The following is a 22,684-nucleotide window of genomic DNA, read 5'->3' as shown; positions in this document are numbered from 1 at the left end:
CTCTACATCGAGGCCATGGTCTATGCACGGGTCAATTCTCCAACAGCCGTCACCATCGAGTCGTGCGAAGTGACAGATCTTCGGAAGCCAGAGCGCAAACGATACATCATCAAGAACAGATGCATTCTTCCTGACATGAAGGAAATTTTCGGCATGAAGTTCACCAAAGTTGCGTCCAACGGCAACACCGAGCTCGAGTGGAAAAACTTTTTCTTCCGAGACAATCTGGAAGATAGACAGCAGCTGCAGTACAAATGCTTTGTTACAGTAAGTACTTACCATTCAAGGACTACTCACTAGACATTTATTTGGATGAGATACTATCTAACTAAAACTTCAGCATTGCCGCGGAACTCCCTGCCAACCATCAGAAACAGATTGTGAAGCGATTCAGCGAGGAAACAATGACCGTCGACGAAGAGCCGCGCCGCTTGAGATTCCGGATGGAGTGGATCGAGACGCGTCGGCCATCGAGTTCTGGGTCGAGGCCTTCCGCTACATGGAGACCCTCAACCGCGCCAAGCTCACCATCGAAAAGACCTACCACACTGAAAAAGTGATTTTGGTGCTCGACTGGGTCAACAACATCCTCTTTACGCTCACTTTCGCTACTCTTATCGCTTTCGTCCTTCTCTTTTACAAAAGGTATTTCTTTCCGAAAAACTGTGTTTCAATTACGAATTTTCAATCAGAAACGTGGACGAAGAAACGAAGACGATCCGCATCTTCGAAAAACCTTTTACTACGGGGCGCGTCGGCGATCGCGGGACGAGAACTCGAACAGATCCTCGCAACTGCCAGTTCAAATCAAGAAAATCGACTCCGGTCTGCCGAATCCGGCATTCCGCGATTTCTAGCTCATATTCAATCAAACTGTTCACGATTGTTATGCTTCTTATTCAAATTTCACTATTTAATATAATTTCTATTATTTAAAAATCTTTCTTCTTACGACTCCATTTTTTGCAGGAAAAGCAAATTTACAAAGTAAAGGCAGTTCTAACTCAGAAAATTGTGTCTACGTCTATAAATTATAGACTTTAATTAGGTCAATTTTTGAAATAAGTGACATTATTGGAGAATAACGTAGTTATTTCAAGGTGAAGTCAGACATTTAAATGACTCGGAGATTTAAATCTCTCCGCTACTTGTTGCCGCGAGGAGAGGACATTCAGGCGGCAACTAGTGGCGAAACTAGTGGCTCAATATGCGAAAATTTTTCTTTATTCTAGCTTTTTATGGCATTCTGTAACGAGTGAATTTGGAACTCAGATATTTTACCAGACTGAAGAGACGTTCGAAAATGTCATTCACGGAACTGGCTATGTCACCATTGCTCTCTTCCTTGATGCCAGTCAGTGTGATGAGAGTTGTGACCAAGCGAGGAAAGCGTGGAAAGGAATGATGCTCAAATTTAGAGAAGACGAAGAAGTGAATATAATTTGGATAGGTATTTCTTACTCGATAAAGCTCGTACAGAAAATGACGTTTTCTTAGATTGTTCGAGCTCTAAGCTCTGCGACGATTTGGAAGAGATCAAAATCATTAGGGATCAAGATGATTTCCATTCTAAAATTGCTGCGATGTCGTTTTGGGACGGAGCTAAAAATCCAAAAGCATCTGAAAACCCGACGGTTTTTGAAGGTTCTTTCGAAAAAACAGTGATTCTAGCAGACGGCTGGATGGCAACTGCGACGACGAATCCGTCTGACGAGCCTGAAATCGTCGAGTACGGAGGAGTAATTTACGGAATCGCCAATGATGTGTTCATTTCTGGCTCTGCTCTGCGGAATGGCGCCAGTCAGTTCTTCGTCGATACAGCCGAGCAGTGCGCGGTGCTTTGCTCAGAAAGAGTGCCCGAGTGCGGCGCCTGGACACTAAAGAAGCAGCAACCTTTGGCCGGCTACTGCTACTTGAAGCAGACTCTTGATATTGGCCAGCGAGACTATGTTCGGCGGAGTAGTAACTTGTACGACTCGGGCTTTGCGACGATCGCCAACCTCACTCATTGTCGCGGAAATGACTTCAACAGAGATTCAATCTTTGACGTGGAAAAGGATCTTCAAGGCTGTTGGGAGTTGGCCGACGACTTCATCGACGATGAGTCAAAGCTTCATTACTGTCAGCCTGCCAGAGAATCTGGCTGCTACGCGCTCACTTGCACCGAGACCGAAATAGAAGGCGCCAGTAGGCAATTTCCATTTTGATTGCTCAGTAGTTCTTGATTCTAGTCGCCGTGAAAGCATTCAACGATCGTCAATTATTGGAGGAGTTTCGTGCGGGAAGAGGTCACAAGCAAAAGCCGTATTTCAACAGAAAAGCGGATTTTGAAGGGTACAGCGATTGCGTCAAGGGATTAAAGTGGGATGCCAAGACGGAAATGGTCAAATTCAAGTACCCGATTGGTACCTGTAACATGATTGCTGTTCAGGAATGGAATTGATCGGATTGATTTGCAGCTTTTAAGTTAAAGACTATTGATTCTCTTGAAAGAACATGGAAGAAGACGAGGATTTCATCGAGTTCAACCTTGTTTTCTCCTTCAATACAAAATTCGACGCAGCAGAAGGCGACAAATACTACATCCCAGAAGACAAAATAAACATCTACACCTCAGATGCATTTTCTGGCCAGGTCTCGATGAGATGCAACTACAAAATTGAGTCTGAAGGGATCAAAACAATAAGCACTAAGAATGGATTCAAGCTAACATCCAAGAATTTCGACTCTTTTCTCATCGATTCGTCAAACTGGGACAAAACTGCAAGACTGTCTTTTACTGACAGATACTTTGGCCAAGAAGTGGATCCTAAAGATTACTTTGTCGGTCAGCGGGTTTATTTCAAGGTTGACTGGATGGACTTTCACCAGGATTTTACGGTTTTATTTTATGTTGACAAGGAAGAAGCTCTAACTTATTGAGAGAAAAAGCAGTTCGATAGTCGACAGGGATTTTGCTTTAGAGCTTTCATAAGTGCACTATAAAAGATTCAAGGTCGGGCCACAGCTACCCGATCATCTCTGACGGCTGTGGCAGTATTCTGACTGAGACGCGTTTCCACAAACAACATCCAGGAGACAAGATCGTGACGCGAAAGATGGCTCGTTTTAGGTAAATTTCAGCCTGGAAGGGAAAGCGAATCACTCTTTTCGTAGCTATCGAAGCTTTTCATTCGACCAAAGTGTCGACATTTACGGGCAAACACTCGATTGCGAGCTCGCCTTTTGCCTCAAAGAAGCGTTCGAAGCTGAAGAGTGTGGCCCCAAAAATTGCCCCAAAGAAACGGAATCATTAGAGAGAGTTCTAGCATTGAAAACACAAGTATTTGAGTGATTCCGTTGATAGACTACGATCCGCTGGGCTGATTGATTGTTTGCGAAAAAATAAAATAAATCGTTGCATTGGTGTCTTCGTTCAGTTAGCCTCTTTTCTCAGCGCGACCACAAGAACTAGATTTCTCTGCAATTGCATCGTCTAAAACCGACTCAACGAAAGCATGCGCATAATTGATTATCATGATACATATGTTTCCAGCATGGCCGGCTTAAAATCATCGACATAGCATTATTATATAAGCTTTATAATATAACAAGGAAACAAACTTTTTCTCGTAAGTAAATAATTAATTGAACGAATAAATATGAAAAAATAATTTTAATAATTTTAATAAATAATTAAATAAAATTAATAATATTAAACAATATTGAATAATTTGAATAATTATTAATTTAATTAAATAAATATTAAATTAAATTATTAAGAAACAGACTTGATGGAAATTTGAAGGTGTTTATTTGCAAAGGATTCTGTAGCAACTGTTCTACCAGGGTCTGCAATCTATATCTGGCAAGATTGTTTCTTTTCGTATGTACAAGTTGTTTAGCGCGAAATTCAGTAGGAATTTTCTGTACAGTCTTCTTCTAGCTGGACGAGGCGCTCTCCCTCGCAGCAAGTCTAAGAACGGGTAAGTCCGGTTTTTGGATTATATCAGTGATAATTGCGACGTCAAATTAAAAATTCTGCTTTTGATACCTTTAGATTGGAATTGTAGGGACGATTGCCGCAGCACCTGTCAGGCGGCAACCACGTAGGATCGGGACGATTCCCATTCCACGGCGGCCGTTGCCGCAGACAGCTCAAGTCCAATGGGGCGGAACAGCAGAATCGAACTTCGTAATCTCCGCATCCGCCAGAGTTGGAATTTGCTGAACATTCGATTATCATACTTTTTTGTCGATATTCTTACCTTGGTCATAACAGACGAGTCCCATTTGCGGGTCGGTAGTGATCTTCTGGTTGTATTTAACTTCCCAGTCAAGTGTTTCGTTGACTTGGCGAAAATCAATCGAGTGAGGAACTTCGCAAACCCCTTCCGGATCCAGAGCACGATGTCGAGAGAGAAGCTCGAAGTCCCCACCATCATTCGGGTTTCTATCAGCATTTGCCCACTTTGTCCAGGTGCCTTTTTTTCTGTTTTTATATTTGCTTAGAATAAAAAAATAACAACTGTGAAGAAAAAACTCTCCTATATGATCTGGACATTCTGGAGTAGCATTCTTTTCTTCGCAGCAGAATCTGATCTCCATGTCTTCGCAGTCTTCTTTTTCAGAAATCTTTTCAGGTTTTCAAAAGTTTGGAATTAAAAATAATTTTTTTTTAATAATTTGCGTAAATTTATTAGTTGAAGCCTTTTCCTGATCTCGTTTTCTACAAACAACTTTGTCGTCGCCCACGAAAATGCGCCACCCATCTTGAAGAAGAGATTCTACAGATTTTTGATCTCTCACCCTTCTCGCCTCTTGAAATGAGATTCCAAGCATCCTCCTTATTTAAAAATTAAGCAAAGATGTCTCACTTTCCTATGGCATCCGGTTGTTTGCAGACAGCCGCTTCTGGGTGAAAGTTTCGAGCCTTTTGGGCACTCTCGCGTTCATTTCCATTCGTTGGAGTATTACTGTTTATCCAGCTACTCCAGCTTCTGGGACCGTAGCAATCGACGCGTTCCTGGCACTTGTAATTTGTACTTTCTATGTCTTTTTTTCGGATCATAAATATAATATTTACATTTTGATCAGTGTTGCAAATTTGTTGAGCTAAGTGAGCTGAGCTGGCTGAGTGAGCTGAGCAGTCTCTCAGCTCAGTGATTTTCGAACATGATCAGTTCTGCTCAGCTCAGCTCAGACAAGTATCAGTCAGCTCAGCTCAGCTCAATGATTTGAACACAATTTTACTACTAAAAATACAGTAAAAAACAGCTCAGTTCAGCTCACCCAGCTCAGCTCAGCTCTAATTAGGGTCTGCTTAGCTCAGCTCAGCTCAATGACCTCTGAAGAAGGGCAGCTCAGCTCAGCTCAGCAAAAATAAACCAATATTTGAAACCCTGATTTTGATAGAAATAAGCTTTGTTTTATTTATTCCGTTTCCTAAGATGCACTGCTCATTGTGACTCTTGCAATAGTGATGTTTGCATCTCCACAGGCCATCATCGGTGCAAGTGCATTCTTGTCTACAATTATCAGTTAAAATACTTACCCCTGCATAGTATTCCTTCTGCTCGAAAGTACACTTTGCTTTGAGACATTTTCCTAGTTCGGCATTCCACTGGCCGTTTTCGTCGCAAATTGTCGAGCTCTCGCCGCTGGGTTGAAATCCTGGATCGCAGTAGAGCAAACACTCGCTCGAAGACAAAGAGGAATCAGAGCAAATGATTTTCCCGTTTTCGGGCGTTTCTAGAGCAGGGCATCTCGCGGATGGAATAGGCACGCAACTTCCAAATTCCGCGCTCCAGCCATAATCAGTACATGTGAGCCGCGTCTCCCCCGATGGAAGAAAGCCCGAGTGACAAGCAATCTCACATGTACTGCCCGGAGCAGTGGATGTACAATTTACAAACGAAGAGTTCAAAGGCAAAGATGGAACTATACAATTAACAGGCTTCTCTGTACACTCTTCAACTTGGTAATCTTCCCCAGCGCAGCTTGAATACGCGCCTGAGTTACAGGAACGATGGCGAATCCGACTCCCGTAGTCTGAAGAAATCGAGCAAGGTCCCCATTCAGTCCATTCTCCCCAGGCTGAAATGCATTTAAAGTTTTTTTTAGGTCATTTCAGGAAAATTGATCTTTGATTACGGTCGATTATAAAATTCGCTTATAATATGAATATGAAAGTTCGTTGAGAGTGCTGGTAAGTATGACAGTCCGGAGAAATGGCGACGTTGGAAAATGGGTAAATTTGCATATTGGACTATTGAGGAGTAAGTTTGGACTGTCGGCTTGTCGTCCGTTTTGCGACAACTTCTGCCCACCAGATTTCGAGCGCTTCATTATTCAAGTGAACGTGTTATCCTCCCAATCATCATAATATTAATCACCCAGAATAATCAGCATAGAATTTCTTATTACAAAATACAAAAAAAAAACATTCGCTGAAGATATATTTGCCCAATTATTACAGGATAACCTAACACCACCTACTATTTAATTCACTATTATAATTATCTTTGTTTATTCGCAAAAATAGAAAAGTGGGATTCAAATCCCCGATTTCATACAAGCACAGATAGAATAAAAAAATCAAAAATCGAAGGCACTACGGAAGTACTACTACTCCTTTCCTGTTCCCAAAGAAAATACTACAATTGAGGTTCTTCTCTTGCATTCAATTTTGTTTATAATCAGACAGAAGTATGCAACTAGAATTAGAATTGGTACAGGACCAACTCTTATATAATTTGGCTAGAATTGGTATGATACCTCTAACCCTAAAGCCCTACCCAGGGGCTTCGCTCCCCGGGACACCACCCCCCAGTAGGTACTCCCAGCCCCCTAACCCTAATCCCTAACCGAGAAAAGGTTTGGTATCATATCAATTCTAGCTATATTATAGATGAATTGGTACTGTACCAATTCTAATTGCAACCTTTCTATCTTACTTATCTTCTAATAAAAACAATCAACATGAGTTGTCAATTCAAAAATATTGAAATTATATTATTTATATTAGAGCACTGCATTATTTCCATTTAAAAAGCGAAAGTTTGACTATACTGGTGATATAACGTAGATTATCTGGCGGGAAAAAGTGAAGATGATGACGTTTTTGTCTAACTTTGGAAGAGCTAAGTATTTTTCGCACTTGTGCTTACGTTATACTATCTGAACTAGGATGAAAGAAGCGTTGGTGCACGATTTTAAACTTTATAACTGGAAACGAGCTTAATTTTGCAGAACGCAGAGAGCATATATATCATTACTGTTCTGTTACCTGAATACTGCAATTGAGCGGTTGAAATCCCAAGTAACCCAAAAATAATCTTTTTCATTCTTTCACTTCCTCTTCTCTATTATAACTGCATTTTTCTTCTTTCTTTCTCTTCACAAAAAATGAGACTCGATTAACTTTTTGCTGTTTTCAAAATGTTAGCTCAAGTACAACTAGGTTTAAAATCAAAGAAGAATTTGACCCGATTCTGGAATATTCAACTCAAGAGCGACATCATAAAATCGCGACAACTCAGGGGCGAGCAAAATTAACTTATGTCACTTGAGGTTGACCGCATCGCCAGAAGAAATCGACATTACGCCCCTAATCGCCATCCAGTTTAGTTTGATGAGCCGTGGAGTGGAGTACACTATTTATTTCTTATAAAATTGGGTACATTGACTCGACGCCGGGGATACTAAATTTTGAATTGAAAAGGGATAGAGCGGAAAAATCCATCAAAAATGTAGGTTAGAGCGAACTCCGCCGCGCGGCTGAATTATTGATGTTAGAAAGCATCCGTCGTAATTGCCAAATTACGAAAATTCTCCTTGTGAAATATTCAAGAATTTCGCGAATAATTAGCGCCAACGTTGAATACGATATTATTTGATACTGTAAGCTACACATGGAGCATCGGTTGATAACAAGGAAGAGATTTTTTTTTTGAGAGTTTTATTTTCATAATAGAGAAGATATAAGAACATAAATTACAGTAAATTCAGTAGTCACGTGGTTAAGGATGAATACTGTGGGTTGTCTGTACAAAGTCATACCAGTTATTTATGACTCGATAAAATCGATCACGTGATAGGAAGTCCGTTCGGCTACTGTACATGTGCAAAAGGCTGAAACTCTCCCCTTGCTTATATGATTTACATGGTGACATCAGGATAAATTATTAAAACTAGGGGAGAAGAAAGAATGTGAACTAAAGTTCTGATTATTTTGATAGAAGGTTCTTTTTATAACGCGTTGCAAAAGATTGAGTATTTACAGTCGATAAAATAATAAGGGTCGAGTCTCGAGCGTGTACTTAGAGAGAGTTGATGAGATCTGACTGTATTACTTAGATGTTCTGGACGCACTCGGAAGTAGCGGAGGCGTATTCCGAGGAGCTGGACTGGTTGTGGAAGCCGGCGTCGGGACTGCCACTGGCAGCAGCGGGGTCTTCGGGGTTCATGCTGTAGGGGATGCTAGTGACCACTTTCGGGCTCGCCTGGTTGACCTGGTGACCGCTGACGTGTTCGGGACTGACGGAGCCGACGGAAGAGCCGTGTGGGACTTGTTCAGCGTACTGGTCGACGTTCTGTGGAGTTGTCTGGTGAGCGAGGTTGAGAGAGATCTCGCCCTCGGCTGAGGAAGAAACTGGCAGCGTGTCGTAGTAGAGCGGAGCGGTCTGGACCATGTAGCCTTGGTGGACGGCTTCTGGATGAGTCTGAACGTAGTGAGCCTGCACGTCGCCGTTTTCTTCCAATTCGGATTTGACAAGCGAGTGTCCGTCGTGACTTTGTACGACTGTTGGGTAGCCGTAGATGTGGTACGCGCCTTGGATCTGGTGCGCAGCGCTTTGGGACTGTCCACTAGGGGAGACGTTCTGCGGCGGGTACGCCAGCGGCGAGCCTGACGGGTCCTTCGGGAATTGAACTGGCGCGTCTTGAGGGTTGGCGCCGGGCGATCCGGGCTGTCCCCAGGATGTGTTTCCGTAAACTGGGTACGAGCCTTCAGTGTACATTGGGTATGAGCCGGGAACTTGGACGGGATATCTGAAGCAGCAAGTTAAGGCCGAAAGAAAATTAGCAAATAATAAAAATATGAAAAGAATATTTAGCCTGCGCAAAGAAAGTCACGAGCTTTACGAGCGACTTTAAATATGTTTTGAAGCGTAAGCTTCCTCCAGGACAGATCTCGATTTTAGCTAACATATGAATGTGACTTATTCACTTACCCAGGGTAGTAAGAAGAGCCCATCGAATCGGTGACTTGGTAGTTGGACATAATTCCTTGCTGATTGCGACCGGGAAGCTGACCGGGAAGATGTTGACCAGGTCGGAAATGTTCGGGCTTGCCCTGACCAGGTTTTTGGGGCTAAAAAAGAATATGAATTCTTTTGAATAATTATGCATAAGATCTCGTTTATGTTATCAAATTTAGAAATTTGTTCGAAATTGTCAAAGTTGAAACTTGTTAATTATCCTATGAAAAAACTTTCGATACTTACAGTCTTTCGTCGTGGTCGGTACTTGTAGTCAGGATGATCTTTCATGTGCTGGGCTCGGAGACGTTTGGCCTAAGTAACGATTTAGTCTTTGACAACAACAAGGACTAGTTTACCTCGTCAATGTATGGCTTCTTCTCCTGATCAGTCAAAAGCTTCCATTCGGCGCCAAGACGCTTGGAGATTTCGGAGTTGTGCATTTTTGGATTTTCTTGGGCCATTTTTCGTCGTTGACCTCTTGACCAGACCTTTAAAATTATTTTAAAATTTGAAATTTTTAAAAGTTATATTTTTGAATTTTCAAGATAAAGAAAGCTGGACTCACCATAAATGCGTTCATTGGTCGTTTGATTCGATCGGCTTTGCCGCCACCTTGTTGTCGGTTGTCTTGTCTCGGCAGGGCCTGAAAGTACGCGTTTAGTATGTATTCCCGCTGCGGTGCGAATATACTGATCCCCATGGTTACCCCGACTTATCCATCAAGATTGCGTTTATTTTCGAACTGGTAGATTCTTACCTGATTACAAGATGGGCTCATCACGTGGGCGACTGCGAGGCCGGGCTGCGAAGAGGGGATCGGGCTCGACTGGCTCATCGCCACCATCGGATTAGCCATTTGATTGATTGCGTGCGATTCCATGTGCTCGAACTGCATCGCTGATGATTCTATAGTTCTGATTGTCTTCGAAGGTCAATGGCTTCTCTGCCAGTCAAAAGTCAGCTCAAAAAGCGGATTCTATTCTTTATTGGTTTCCTTTCTTCTCTGCTCTATTAGAGCTCTTCTCGTAGGGGTGCTCTATTCAAAAGGCTGAGACTATGAATGCCCAGTAGTTTGGAGACGATGGCCCTCAATGCGCTACGACGCGGGCAATGCACCAGCGCCCCGCAGCGCCTCGCAGCGCAGCGCCATCTTCTGGTTTCTTCTCGACTCTCGCCACCCAAACCACCCCGCCACGCACCAGGCCAACTCGAACAGCCAATATCTCTCCATCCAGCAAACTTTATAGCTCCAATCTAAAATCATTACTTAGTCATTAAAACACAAGTCTCTATTTATCATTTCCTTTCAAAGAAATAAGTTTTTCTCAATGAAGAATCTTATACATTGAAAATAGCAGCGTTATAATAGTAATAATCTTACATTCTATAAATATCCTTAAGGAGGACCTCCCCCTTAAATTGACGTATAGAGTCCAAAATATTTTGTTATCGTACTTTCAAAGCTCATTTTAATCCGTCTTCTGATCTACAAATTATATTTCTTAGAATCATTAGGACTTGTGAGAGTCTTCTCATTCTTTTACTGGGAAATATTTTTCTTGATAAACTTTTTTTCTTTCTTTTTGTTTGGTTAGCTTTGAAATTACTTTATGTTCAATTACATTCTTCAATATTTATAGAAGTTTATATTTATGGAAAGTTGAATAGAGAAGTTTCTACAGGATGAAAACAGATAAAAAATGGACAAACAGCAAAAGACAAGGAAAGGTGCTGTCTAGACAGAGTTTAATTCTCGGCAAGTGAACTCTAATAATGCCCAATTTAGTGCTTTGTTGTTGGAGTTGGATTGTTAGAGATGGCAGTGGTCGGATGGCGGGTGTATCGGAGAGCACTTATAGATCTATGATGAAAAAAGCGGCATTGACAGAGAGGGGGACAATACCTTTTCATGAAAGATCTTATTGTGAACGGGCTCTGCTCTAAAAGAAGCAGAATTCATTTCGATCAGATCCAAGAAAGCCATCGCCGGAGCCAGATCATCCCGAATAGCGCGTGTTTTTTTTTCAGAGCGGGCTCAGAAGGGGGTCCACCCTTATCTTCTCTCGCGCCGCTTCCAAAATACACAGAACAGAGAAAGTCCTGCAGAAGAGCTTTGCGCACGTGCCTGAGGGCAGACTAGCTCACTTTCGGTATTAATTTATTTATGGCTTAATGTCCCAGCCGCTAAATACAAATTTCATACAGATAGAAATAATTAGAAATCACCCGGTTTAGCAGGAGAAGAGCTTATAGTAGCTTAGTCGGTGGGAGCACGCGCCGCAGGGTGAGCCTGCCCCCTGCTTAGACGATTATGTTTAATTTATATCTCCCAGCCCTAAGCTGCCCAATTTTCATGAACCCTTGGACCCTCTCCCACAGAGCCCGTAGCCCAATCTCACAGTAAGCACGAACAGTAATTACCCAGTGTGCGAATTTTTAAATAGAAAGATAGAATCATTCTGAAGTGAAATTAATTTTCGCCAGGCTCGAGAGGGTACTTTGGCGAATCGATTAAATTGGCGTTTTGGCGTTAATCTATTTAGCTAGAATTAATAATTCGCACTTGAGCTGCGGCTGCTAATTTGATATTTCTTGGAGGCTCCTTAATTCCCGAAAATGAAAAATTCATCCACTAACCAGCTCACTTTTTCTATCAATGCGGCTCTCCTTACGGCTCGAATTCGCTATCTACAGACATGGTTTATCATCAGAAACCGAGGATTAGTCGGGTGAATCTGAAAACCGATTTTTGCTCGATCATTTTTTGAAAAATTTCTTTCCGAGGTGATCTTATAATCGACCCAGTCTGTAAAGCTGGTAAATATTTTAGCTGTTTGGTAGTGCGTTATTACGCTCTAGCGAAAATCCGCGAAAATCGCCGGGCTGATGTGGCTGAGCGACTTTGAATCTGCTGTCGGCTTGCTAGAGCTGTAAAAGCGAGCTTGAGAAAAGCGCTGTTTGAGTTAATAGTTTTATATAAAAACCATTTTCGACGGATGAATCGTCTCTAACCACACACCTGACAGCCATCTACCGATCAGCCAGAACCGATTTATAACTTTTTAAGACTGGAAATATTTTTAGCCGAAGAATTAGAATAATATTTTTCAGCCTAACTTGTATCGCCTTATTCTTAAAATAGAGGCGTTTGGCAGTACTGAATCATGAGTGTAGAAAAGCTCTGAGGCTTGAAATTGTGCGTTTAGCTAATCGTTGATTTTGTGGATTGTTTGGAAAGTGTGCCAAGTGGGTAGTTGTTCGTAAAAACTTTCGATTTTGCAATTATCAGGTGCCACGTAGAAATTGGGGCGGCATTAGCCGCCGAGCTCAATTATCGCGCACAATGGGGCTCTCGCCTCAGGATAACAATGGAAGGGGCACCCCTCCGAACGTACAATGCTCCAATGTTTTACTGAGCAATTATATTCAATTGTGTGCCTGAATTTTCCGATCGCGGGACAACATTTCTTGGCACGTGGCTCAGCACCTATGAAAGCCCATTTTACGCACAATTGATGCTTGTGTATTTAGGAACCTACCCGTGAATCCACAGCTACTTTATTGTGCCAGACACGAGTTTTTTTAGGGACTAAATCAGAGGCTTCAAAAATCACTTTCGAATTTCCGTCGATTTTTTGCAGTTTTACTAACTTATTTTTTAATTTATGGAGCGATTTAAATTTTGTAAAATTTTGGGAAGTTCCTGTCTTGGATTTTTCCCTTTATGAGTGATTTTATGGCGATTGAAAGGTTCAGATTTTGGATTGTCTGTTGGTTTATTTACAGTGCACTTTCGCCGGCAGTTGATCCTCCTTGAAAGCAGCTCTGGACTAGGAGGTACCATTGTGCCCAAATCGGGTAATTCCCTCTTCCAGCGGGACTTTTGTCGCCCAAAATCCGCGCCTAGAGCTGTCTTCAATCGACGCACCCGCCTGGAGCGCATTTAGAAGTCATTGTGTCTTCCCGAGCCGAAAACAAAGGAGCTCAAGAAGCGCTGAGAATGACTTGACCTTTGAGGGAAAGTTGGAGACTGTGATCATCCCACGATTCCGCGCTCATTTGAGAAAGAGAGAGGTCAGAGACGAGCAGGATGATTTAGCGATAGGATTGTCTGGTCGACTGTCTATCAGACTGTGCCTGGTGATTCTCGTAACTTACAGATAAGGTGCCTTTCCGGTTAATTTCCGAAATCGGATGATCGGAAGTCCCCTTTTGCTCTCCGCACAATGCGCAGATTAGTATTTCCTATTCATTACGCGTACTGCCCGGGTGATAGCATCTTTCATCACGTGTAAGCCAGGAGCAGCCATGCCCAGGCCGGCTTCCCGGCACCCTCGCGATATAAGATCGCTATCGTAGCCAGTGATATTCTGAATAGCTCGGTGGGACATCGAGGCGTCACGCTGAGCAAGTGCACTTTTTTCATCACCTGCTATATAGAATCAACATTTCCAAAAACGATCGATATCATAATAATCTGATTGCCATGTTTGCTTATCATCACTTTGCTCCAGCAAGGCTATATTTTAGGACTTCGCTCCTGCTGAAAATATGATTTTGGGATATTTTAAGATCGAGTCTTTTGAAGAATAAGAATGATAATGTAAAAGAAAGTCATGTGATCCACTTTTATTTGAGTTTTTGTTTAGCTGAGCTTCTTTTGATTTCGTCCGTCTGACAAACGAGCAGGGTTGTAATCGACTACTGTAATTTGGCTGAGCAGAGGCAGGTGCTGGACTTCCTGCATTACAAGGTTGACTTTGAGCCGCCCGCACCGATCAAAGTCACTTGTCACGGTTGCACGAAAACGAGCGCTGCCAGATGCTCCTTTATGATAATCCCAATTTCCGACCAGACTCCTCTGATATCATGACATTTCTACTATCCAGCAGAAAGCGCAAAATCTGACCAATAATTCGGAGAATTGATCTTCACTAATCAACCGTCGTTCTTCTTTTTCTATTTCAGGATGTCAATCCGAACATAACGTAGATTTGGTATGCAACTGTACAGATCGTTAGAGTATCTTCTCGGGAATATTTATAGTCGGTAATTGGGCTGGTGACAAGGCAGACAAGAAGGCCCGAAACGATGCGTAATGAGCTTATGCAGACGCATTTCAGTAGTAAGGGTGTAAAGAGCTTTTGATCTCAATCGACTATCGACACTTCTGCCAATCCGCAATTTTATCGCGTAAGAGCCTTTTGCTAGAGTTCAGTGCCATTAGCACTAACAACTTTTATCGAAACTTCCGATGTCTCAGGCACAAGAGACAAAAAGGAAGAAGATTATGATTCCGTCGTTATTGATTTTTGCGATTTAATCACTTCCAAATTTTGGAATGTTTCTTCGTTGGATCTTTTTTTTACGTTTCGCTCATGTTTGCGCGGGAAGCTTGTAAAGACTCAATGCAACTCGTATAAGAGCGTGAATTTACTTAACTTGGCCGCGCAAATGGATTAAATATGGATATTGAATCAAAAACACTCGCCGCCGGCAAATGCCCTCGTCACACCCTTAAATTCACTCTGAGTATTTTTTCGTTTTCTGAATCAGGAAGATCAAAGACAGCTTTTTTCACGAGCAAATACACGCATTGCTTCGTAAACTCATTCTTAGCTAATGACGGATAACTATCCATCTTCACAGATGAGGGTAAAAAACTAAGTTCATGAAGTAATCCTTAATTTTTGTCAAATAAAAGTGTCTTCCGATTTCATCTCCTCGAGAAACAAACTAGCAAAGTGATTAACCCCCTGACGCGTTACAAGCAAAATCGAGCAGTCGAGTCAACCACTGGCTGGGCTAATATGAAGCCAGTCCACTTTATAGCCGCGTGGGAAGCTAAACTTGCTCAGCGGGGATGGCCTCGACCAGGCTAACTCATGATCTCGCGCGCGTAGAATCTCCTTGCCTTCTTAGTGAAGGATTTATTGAAGACTCGTCGTCAATTTTTACTTATACTTGCCTAGTTCAATTTAAACCAGAAGGTTTGTTTTTTCATAGAAAAATTTTTATTGAAAACTCAAAATTCAAAATCATTTGCAATTTATTCAAGGAGATCGAAAAACAAATTTTGGTTAAACTTGATTTTGTAGAGACAAACAGCTAATTGTTTATATTTTAGGTATGAAGATTAGCTCTTGAATTAAGAACGTAAAATGTTGAGTATTTACTGAATCCACAGCGCGCTCCCTAATGAGGTCACAATGCGCGACGCTGTCAAGTCAAATAGGATTAAAAATTTCCAAACCCAAAATGAAAATGAAAAAGTAATCAGCCCACGTGGCTGGAGTGTTTGCGCTTCGGCTCACGAACGGGTTAAATAATAACGATAAGGGTCTGAGAATTACACAAAAACCAATCATTTGCTGGCGGATATTTTTGACCCAGTTGAAGCAGGTTGAAATACCAATTTTATAGGCTAGCCTTATCAAACTGTAATTCTATACAATGGGTGGTTATTTTAAGACTGCCCCGAAAACAAAGATGATCGAAGGGTCTTCTTTGTTTCGGTCATCTTCAGAGTTGCAAATTTTGATTAATTTTTCTGAGCTGAGCTGAGCTGACCTGAGTAAAAATTTCTCTGAGCTGAGCTGGCCTATTTCGGAGGTGACTGAGCTGAGCTGAGCTGGCCTTTTTCAGAGGTCATTGAGCGGAGCTGAGCTGAGCAGACCTTTTGTTTAAGAGAGTTGAGCTGAGCTGAGCGGACCCTAATTAGAGCTGAGCTGAGCTGATTGAGCTGAGCTGTTTTTTTACTGTCTTTTGGTAGTAAAATTGTATTCAAGCTCTAGCAGTCGCTCAGCTCACTCAGCTCAGCAAATTTGCAACTCTGGTCATCTATGTCTCCAGGATCCTTTTTAGTACAGCCTCTGTAGAATTGTAAATGTGATTCCAATTTTGTAGGAGAGCAAAAAAAAGAAAGCGTTAATTATTTCTAATAATGCATCAAACAGCAGTTACGGCTTCAAAGAAATCATTCGAATTCAGGGAAATTGGGAATTTCGGAGTTCGTGACGGGGCGGCGCCGTTTGATGCAAAATCAGTTGGAACAGGGGTGAGACAATGCGATTAAGATGGCGTCGGTGTGATTGATTTGGACGTTGCAGCGCGTGCCCAACTTCCGCCGCATCGATTGGCAATCAGAAGTTCATTTATGGAGGCCGGTGCAAATACTATCAGAATTATCGGAAGTCGGACTGGGCCATAAGCGGCGCCGCGCTCAGCCCTTATGATCACAGATAAGCTTCATAAAAAGTCACTTTATGGGTCTGAGAAGGGGATCAGGCCCTGCAACTCGACAAATAGACAACTCGCTCCGGGGGAAGTCGAACCGGGCCCGCGGGTATCAAGCGCGCAATAGCGACCGAATTAGTGGCTCTTCCTCCTTTATGACCGGCCGCGATTGCGTTTTTTCTGTAGCAGGAGACATTTCGTGAAGAGCAGAGCATTCCAGGGAACTAGCCACCGGGCATGTCCTCGGTGCTGGGTCCACTGCCTGCCGCGCATCACACCAGGGAGTCTCAAACTCACCCCGCCAGGCAATCACTGAGAGAGTGATTGAGCTGTCTGCTCACATGCCAAATCAGTTGCCATGGCTTCCGTTAATGGCCGAGTATACGGTCACTCAGCTACGAACAACTTCATTAAGTTTTATTAAATATCTATTATTCAAACTTTATTTTTATTATTAAATTTACTAAAAAAAAGCATCAATAATCTTGCCGACTTATATTACAGTAAATTGAGTTGAATAAACTATCACTTCAGAAGGAATCATAGTTTTAGAATTGTCGTATCAGATTCCATAAAGCATAACTTAAATTTGTATAATCGCAAGGGGCATTTTTCAGATTTTCGTAATGTTTGTTACTTGAACAAAGTGGCCGCTCAAGCTTTTGTTTTGAAAACATATGTAAGCTCTCGTCCAGCAAAGTAGCGTGGCACTCGTATCTCCCCTAAAGAGCCCTTCAACGCAACGCTCCAGGCAAGTCTCACCGTGCCCTAAGGGGTGTTCGACAGAACTCAGGATGCTACAATGTAAATAATGGATTATTGATTGCTACTGTCCGCGCAACATCCTGCTAGAAGTTGAATTTTAAGGTCGAACAAAGATTTAGAAACACCTAAAATGGAAAAGGGGGTTCAAACTTTCAATTTTTCCAGAGACTAAAAAAGGCTCTCATCAGCTAGTTTTCCGAAAGTCAAAGTTTGGAAAGTGAAAGAATGCTGTAAAATTTGAGCCTCTCACGTGATGTATGCACCTGTGGTGAGTGCTGGGGGTGTTGGTGATTCAGTGTCCCTGGAGCGTGCAGTGGGCCACCATGACAACTTTTGTTCTCCGAAATGTGCTTTATTTGGCGATTTTTCTAATCCCACATCTCGAAATCTCCTTAGCTACACATGAAACGGACACTTAATCTGAGAGGGGATCAGGTGCCCCCTTTGCGCGTATTTTGGCCTTCTCGATTTTCGGGCACGCATCCTGCGGTCGGAAAAAAAAGGATCGACCCTGCTCAATCATCGGATACTGAGAGCGCCTTTGATCGAAAACCATCGAGTGCGGTGTTGCCGCCCGCAAAACGCAAAATTACCCAATTTGTAAATTGCAATTTGCGAAAATACAATTTTTCGATAAGTGCACTCCAATAATTTCCATCCCAAAACTACTCAAGAAGAGGCAGTACAGAATAAATTAACTATAAGACTATACGAAGCATATTTCCTCCGTTCATTTTTCATATTTTCAAGCGTCTTCAGCAGATGATTTCGAGGAGGCCTACCTTTGGAAGTCGATTTTCTCGAGATTTCTTTCATTTCTGGCGTCTCTCTCTTTGCGTCCAGGAAAAGAATGAAAGCTCCTTTTGAGAAAATGTGTGAATATACTTATGATTTTACCCTCATTCGTCTATTATTTTCAGATAATAAACGTCAATGGCTGAATGAGCTGCACAAAAAGGAGGATACTATAAAAAGAACCGAACAAAACCGAACGCCACGGACACGCTAAACTATTTTCTTCGCGAGTTCACATTTTCATTTTTACGTTTTCACAATACAGAGATCAATTTTCAGCATTTTTTCTTGGCTTTTTTATTTTAAAACCTTTTTCTTCATTCATTTTCTAATCAAGACTTTCACTCTAATTGAAACATAAACGCGCTTATCCGGCGTTGAATACGGTATGTACAGGAATATATCGAGAAATTAAGCCCTCATTAACATACTAAGAAATTCTGGTGTAATGAAAGTGGAGGGAAGGGAGCCAGGTGAGCTGTGGATTAATGTCCTATTGTTGTTCGCCAGGCATTTCGGTCGATCATGGGCAGTGCACGGCGGCGGTTGCTGGCATGGGAACTGATTTTCTAAAAACACCAGCGCGGCGGTTCAAACTTCAACTTCAAAACTTGACTCAGGCAAAACTCGAGTTTGTGTTTCTTCTCCTGATCCCTGGCCTTGGCTAAACTAACCTCTCGATCCCGCTCCGCGTGCCATTTAAATTTAGCCAAATTAAAATATGATATAGCGAGTCTTTTTTCTAAAAATAAAGCTCATTGGAATCATGGAGGAGGCAATTTTTCTTTTTGGTAGAACAAAAATGGCTGGTAAGTGATAGCATGTACCGCTGAACGAATGTTGACTGTAATAGGATTTGCGCAATCGGGGAAGAGCGAGTTTGCCCAGAGAGGGGCGAACAATTAATGCGGAAGCGATGGACAAGGTGACGTGATTGTTGAAGTACTCGCAGCGTGAGGCAGTGCCCCCGGGCCGGAGCGCACTTTCCGTGAAGTTCTCGCTGCTTTTGGCGTGTTTGTCGCTCTCGTGGAGACAAAGCGAGCTCGACCGGAGGCATTGAAGGGGCTCCAGGAAGCGCACAGCTTTGTCCTCCAGCCGCCCATGGAGACTTCCCCTGCTCGACTGTCTTCATACTGTCATTGCGAGCCTGTTTCACATTTCCGCAAATCGGTTTGACATTCGCCGCTGTTATGAGCTGTTTAATAAGTTTGCTTTGGGGAGAAATCTCTCTAGTAAAGCGGAAACTAAAACAACTCAACTGGAAACGTATTTATTCAATTTTTGCCTCAGCAGCTGTCTTTTGCGGTTCTTACCTGATCTTTTTTAAAATCGAAGCCCAATATCAATTAACTGTTTCTGATTAAAATTGGCATTCGACCATCGAGGATGCATGGAAATCAACAAGGAATACGAACGGAAATAAACGAAATCCCTGTCTGGTATAAAATGTATTGAGTTTTCTTTTTTGAGAAGATAAGCGGAAAAAAGACGGATGAAAATCAGACTCGTTCTTCGTCTGAGGCCACGGAAAATATAGAATACTTTCGAGGGTCAACTTTTTCCCGGAGGTTACGAGGGATGAGCTTAGTCAGAACATTCGGCAGATTAGAAGTGATTTCGCCGCCGTTGAGAAGTTCCTACGGAAACGCTTGTTTTTAAAATAGAGAGCGGATTAAGATTACCTTGGGATGAGTCGCCTCAGGAAGAACAGGATGAGTGGCATTCCAGTAAGCCTCGAGATACTCGGTCAGATGCTCGCACGCTTCTTCGAACACATTCTCGTCGAGAATTACATCGAAGACATTCTGAGTTAGATTTAGTTCTGAGTTGACTAGTAGTCAATGACTTGACTCTAGTTACTTGAATCATGGCCTTTGAATTGACTTACCGGATCGCACTGGCACAGTTTTTCCGCTGCCATCCATTGTACGCTCATATGCCGCATCTGTTGTCGCCCTCGCCATCTGATCAGCCTTTTTAGAACTTCAGGGTCGTTGATCTAAGATGAAATCACTACAAAATCCAAATAAGTGAATGTACCTTTATAAAGACATTTATAGGCATCAAGCCGGTTTTCTCCAACTGGCTCGGATTGTTTATCATGTCGCAGTCCAAAATCACCAGCTGTAGATTCTTGCCCAATTCATAAATTCGATCGTAATCCTCGCAGATCGGCCCTATTCATGAACGAGAGTCAGGGAGCTGTGTATTTTAGCGAAAATGATGGAACAATAGAACGAACTTACGGTTTTCTTCCGTGCGTGGCATGTTACGCCGGGCCTGGGAAAGATCCGACGAAATTCGAACTGCGCCGCTTTGAAAACTTATTGCGTTAAATTTTGTATTCAAATTTTTATTATGATAAAAGCGGTTCCTATGTTGCATCTTCCCTCAAATTTCTTCTTCAAATAGTCGAACAGCGCCTTCTGCATCATATCAGTAACTTCATATCCCTTCAAACTAGGGCCGACAAACACCACAGGTCGCATATTTGGCACGACAACATACGGCTGTTCTTTCTTTCCTACAAAATATTCTCGTTACGAAACTCTTCCTTCCAAACTTACCCAGTCTTTGAGACTTTTTGCCGAGATTGAGTGGACCAGTGTCTTTCGGATCCATGTCGTAATCGTAGGATTCCATTTGGGCGGGTCTAGGGAGGATTGTTACTAGGAAGATATCTACTACTTTCTTCATCCCACCTTGAATATTCTTCTTGGGCAGCGTGAGAGTTGAGATCAATATCAGAGCCGTGGTGGGAGGAGATTCCGCCACCCGAGTTCCGATGGCCTAGACGGGTTCAAAAACCATTTTCCACTTTTGAATTGAAAGTTTCAGTATCTGACTCGATATTGAACCCCGCCCCTTTTTTCCTATTTTTGAGGGTTTCTCGAAGATGGGCGATTTTGAGCGGCGATGGGATGAAGCAAAAGTCGCAGCCCTCGCGAACCACACGGCCGATCCACCAGTCGTTGTTGAACTTTTCGATGATGTGCAGGTAGTCCTTGTTCTCGAAGGTCACCAAATAGTCGCGTAAATTTCCGCAGAGGTCTTTTGTCCCAGCTGGCAAGGGAGCGTCGTTGTCTGTGTATCTTTCGCCGATAAAGCCAAGTTTTGCGCGGACAGAGAACGCGACGGGCTTCTGTTTGGCTTTCTCCAGCTGGAGAAGGGTAGTTCGTATTCTGTGTTTCTTCGTTTCTGCAGAGTCTTCTTCGAGATCGTGATCGTGGCCTTCGATACCCAGACCCATGAGGTTTCCTTCTCCAAACGAAACACGACGAGCCATGTTTGGTGGACCTCCTTCTTCCGCAAAAAAGTCCTCATCTTCAGAATACTCGTCTTCATAATCATCTAAAAATAATAAGATTTTCTTAAAGCCTAATAGAAAAAAATGAAAATTATCCTTATTGTCTAAAACTAATTTAGCTTCTTTTTATTAGAAAAACTTTATAGAAATTCAATATTCACTGTCTAAAGTTCTTCCTCCACCACCAAGATTCGACAAGTCACTGACTCCAACATCTCTACCGCCTGCTTTCATCTCTCTCTGTCAAAGTTAATAAATAAATCCCTGCGTGTTCAAAAAATCAGTATTTTCGTAGTATTTCAGGGTGAAGACAGAGTTTCCTTATCAGGGACCAACCCCAGCTGATTTACAACATGTGACTCATTTATCCCTCCCTGCGCCTTTCATTGACTTTTTTCCATGCATGAGAAAAAAAGGTTCAAACCACCAAGAAAAACCACTGCTTTGATGAATTTTTTTTCTAATAAATAAATTAAGATAAGAAAATTGTTATTCTAATGAATAAATCTAAGTTTTACGAATAAGAAAATGAGAACTTTTTAAGCGGATTTGGTGAGGATATAGCTTTGAAATTTGACGTTTACGGGGATCAGGTGAACTGTCGAAGGGTAATTGTTATTCAGTGAGGCGTTGCTTCACGAGTGCGATCGTATTTACTCGCACGCGGCATGGTCACACACTCTTTTTGACTTTCGCGCAAAACTCACTTTCCGGCTGGTCGACGAATTTCAAGCAGCACCGACAATACCGAGCCGGTGATAACTATCGAAATCCGCATATTATTGGTTTATCCAAACTCAATTACCAAACCGCGCTTTCATCTATCGGACATGGAAATTGAAATCCAGTGTAAAATGTTAAGGACCAGTGTAATATTTCCTTTTATATTTATATATTAGTCTTATAATATGATAATACTTCAAAGCGTTCTTCTTGAAATTTATATCTGTTTCTAAAATTCCAAATTTTAGCTTGAAAAATATTTAACTAAAGCATAAAAATCAAGGAAGAGAGTTCTGGAAATATTGTGAATGAATGCTCACTAAGTTTTTTTTAATCAAGACCTTCGAAATGTTATGTTTTTGATGGTTGATTATGCATAGGAAAATCCGAACTGCTGAGTAGCCTTTCAATCGCGCCTTCAGGCCGGCATAGTATGGGATGAGAACATCTGCAACTCTTGCAGAATCTAAATCTCGTAATTTTACAGAGCAAAGTCTTTCGGAGACGCCATCTTTGCCGACTCATTCTGAGAAAAGAACACATGCAGAAGTCAATAAAAGCGAGGATAAAATATATTCCTCACTCGAAAAAATGAAATTGTTATCTGGATTTTTCG

General features: G+C 42.1%; 4 protein-coding genes across 4 annotated transcripts; 1 reads left to right on the top strand and 3 right to left on the bottom strand.

Annotated features, from left to right (window-relative positions):
- Positions 1–1,105: 1,105 nt before the first annotated feature.
- Positions 1,106–2,922, top strand: LOC145707290 (uncharacterized). The gene is made up of 4 exons (XM_081784795.1): positions 1,106–1,450; positions 1,498–2,187; positions 2,232–2,425; positions 2,494–2,922. The coding sequence occupies exons 1-4, from the start codon at positions 1,402–1,404 to the stop codon at positions 2,920–2,922; spliced, it is 1,362 nt and encodes a 453-aa protein (XP_081640921.1). The 5' UTR covers positions 1,106–1,401.
- Positions 2,923–3,794: 872 nt separating this feature from the next.
- LOC145707287 (mucin-2-like) lies at positions 3,795–4,587 on the bottom strand. The gene is made up of 4 exons (XM_081784788.1): positions 4,523–4,587; positions 4,248–4,471; positions 4,034–4,206; positions 3,795–3,955 (listed from the first exon to the last, which is right to left on the bottom strand). The coding sequence occupies exons 1-4, from the start codon at positions 4,585–4,587 to the stop codon at positions 3,893–3,895; spliced, it is 525 nt and encodes a 174-aa protein (XP_081640914.1). The 3' UTR covers positions 3,795–3,892.
- Positions 4,588–7,955: 3,368 nt separating this feature from the next.
- Positions 7,956–10,392, bottom strand: LOC145708366 (uncharacterized). The gene is made up of 6 exons (XM_081786029.1): positions 10,000–10,392; positions 9,808–9,885; positions 9,599–9,730; positions 9,486–9,554; positions 9,213–9,352; positions 7,956–9,030 (listed from the first exon to the last, which is right to left on the bottom strand). Exons 1-6 carry the CDS (start codon positions 10,135–10,137, stop codon positions 8,334–8,336), a joined length of 1,254 nt encoding a protein of 417 aa, XP_081642155.1. The 5' UTR covers positions 10,138–10,392; the 3' UTR covers positions 7,956–8,333.
- Positions 10,393–19,479: 9,087 nt separating this feature from the next.
- On the bottom strand, positions 19,480–21,637 carry LOC145707285 (voltage-dependent L-type calcium channel subunit beta-3-like). The gene is given in 9 exon segments (XM_081784786.1): positions 19,480–19,675; positions 19,721–19,843; positions 19,927–20,037; positions 20,079–20,346; positions 20,415–20,562; positions 20,606–20,691; positions 20,741–20,839; positions 20,897–21,389; positions 21,507–21,637. Coding segments are annotated over 9 exon segments (1,539 nt in total). The 5' UTR covers positions 21,580–21,637; the 3' UTR covers positions 19,480–19,537.
- Between the last annotated feature and the right edge of the window lie 1,047 nt (positions 21,638–22,684).

Source organism: Oikopleura dioica, chromosome XSR (genome assembly GCF_907165135.1).
Source record: "Oikopleura dioica chromosome XSR, OKI2018_I68_1.0, whole genome shotgun sequence".
NCBI lineage: Eukaryota > Metazoa > Chordata > Appendicularia > Copelata > Oikopleuridae > Oikopleura > Oikopleura dioica.
This window is presented reverse-complemented; position numbering and strand designations above follow the sequence as displayed.

Coding starts and splice junctions, on each gene's coding strand:
- LOC145707290 (XM_081784795.1), top strand. CDS start 1,402: ATGATGCTCAAATTTAGAGAAGACGAAGAAGTGAATATAATTTGGATA. Junction 1,451..1,497: donor AGTGAATATAATTTGGATAG/GTATTTCTTACT, acceptor ACGTTTTCTTAG/ATTGTTCGAGCTCTAAGCTC. Junction 2,426..2,493: donor GTACCTGTAACATGATTGCT/GTTCAGGAATGG, acceptor TTCTCTTGAAAG/AACATGGAAGAAGACGAGGA.
- LOC145707287 (XM_081784788.1), bottom strand. CDS start 4,587: ATGGAGATCAGATTCTGCTGCGAAGAAAAGAATGCTACTCCAGAATGT. Junction 4,207..4,247: donor ACTCGTCTGTTATGACCAAG/GTAAGAATATCG, acceptor TCGAATGTTCAG/CAAATTCCAACTCTGGCGGA. Junction 3,956..4,033: donor CCTACAATTCCAATCTAAAG/GTATCAAAAGCA, acceptor ACCCGTTCTTAG/ACTTGCTGCGAGGGAGAGCG.
- LOC145708366 (XM_081786029.1), bottom strand. CDS start 10,137: ATGCAGTTCGAGCACATGGAATCGCACGCAATCAATCAAATGGCTAAT. Junction 9,731..9,807: donor GACCAATGAACGCATTTATG/GTGAGTCCAGCT, acceptor ATAATTTTAAAG/GTCTGGTCAAGAGGTCAACG. Junction 9,031..9,212: donor GGCTCTTCTTACTACCCTGG/GTAAGTGAATAA, acceptor TTGCTGCTTCAG/ATATCCCGTCCAAGTTCCCG.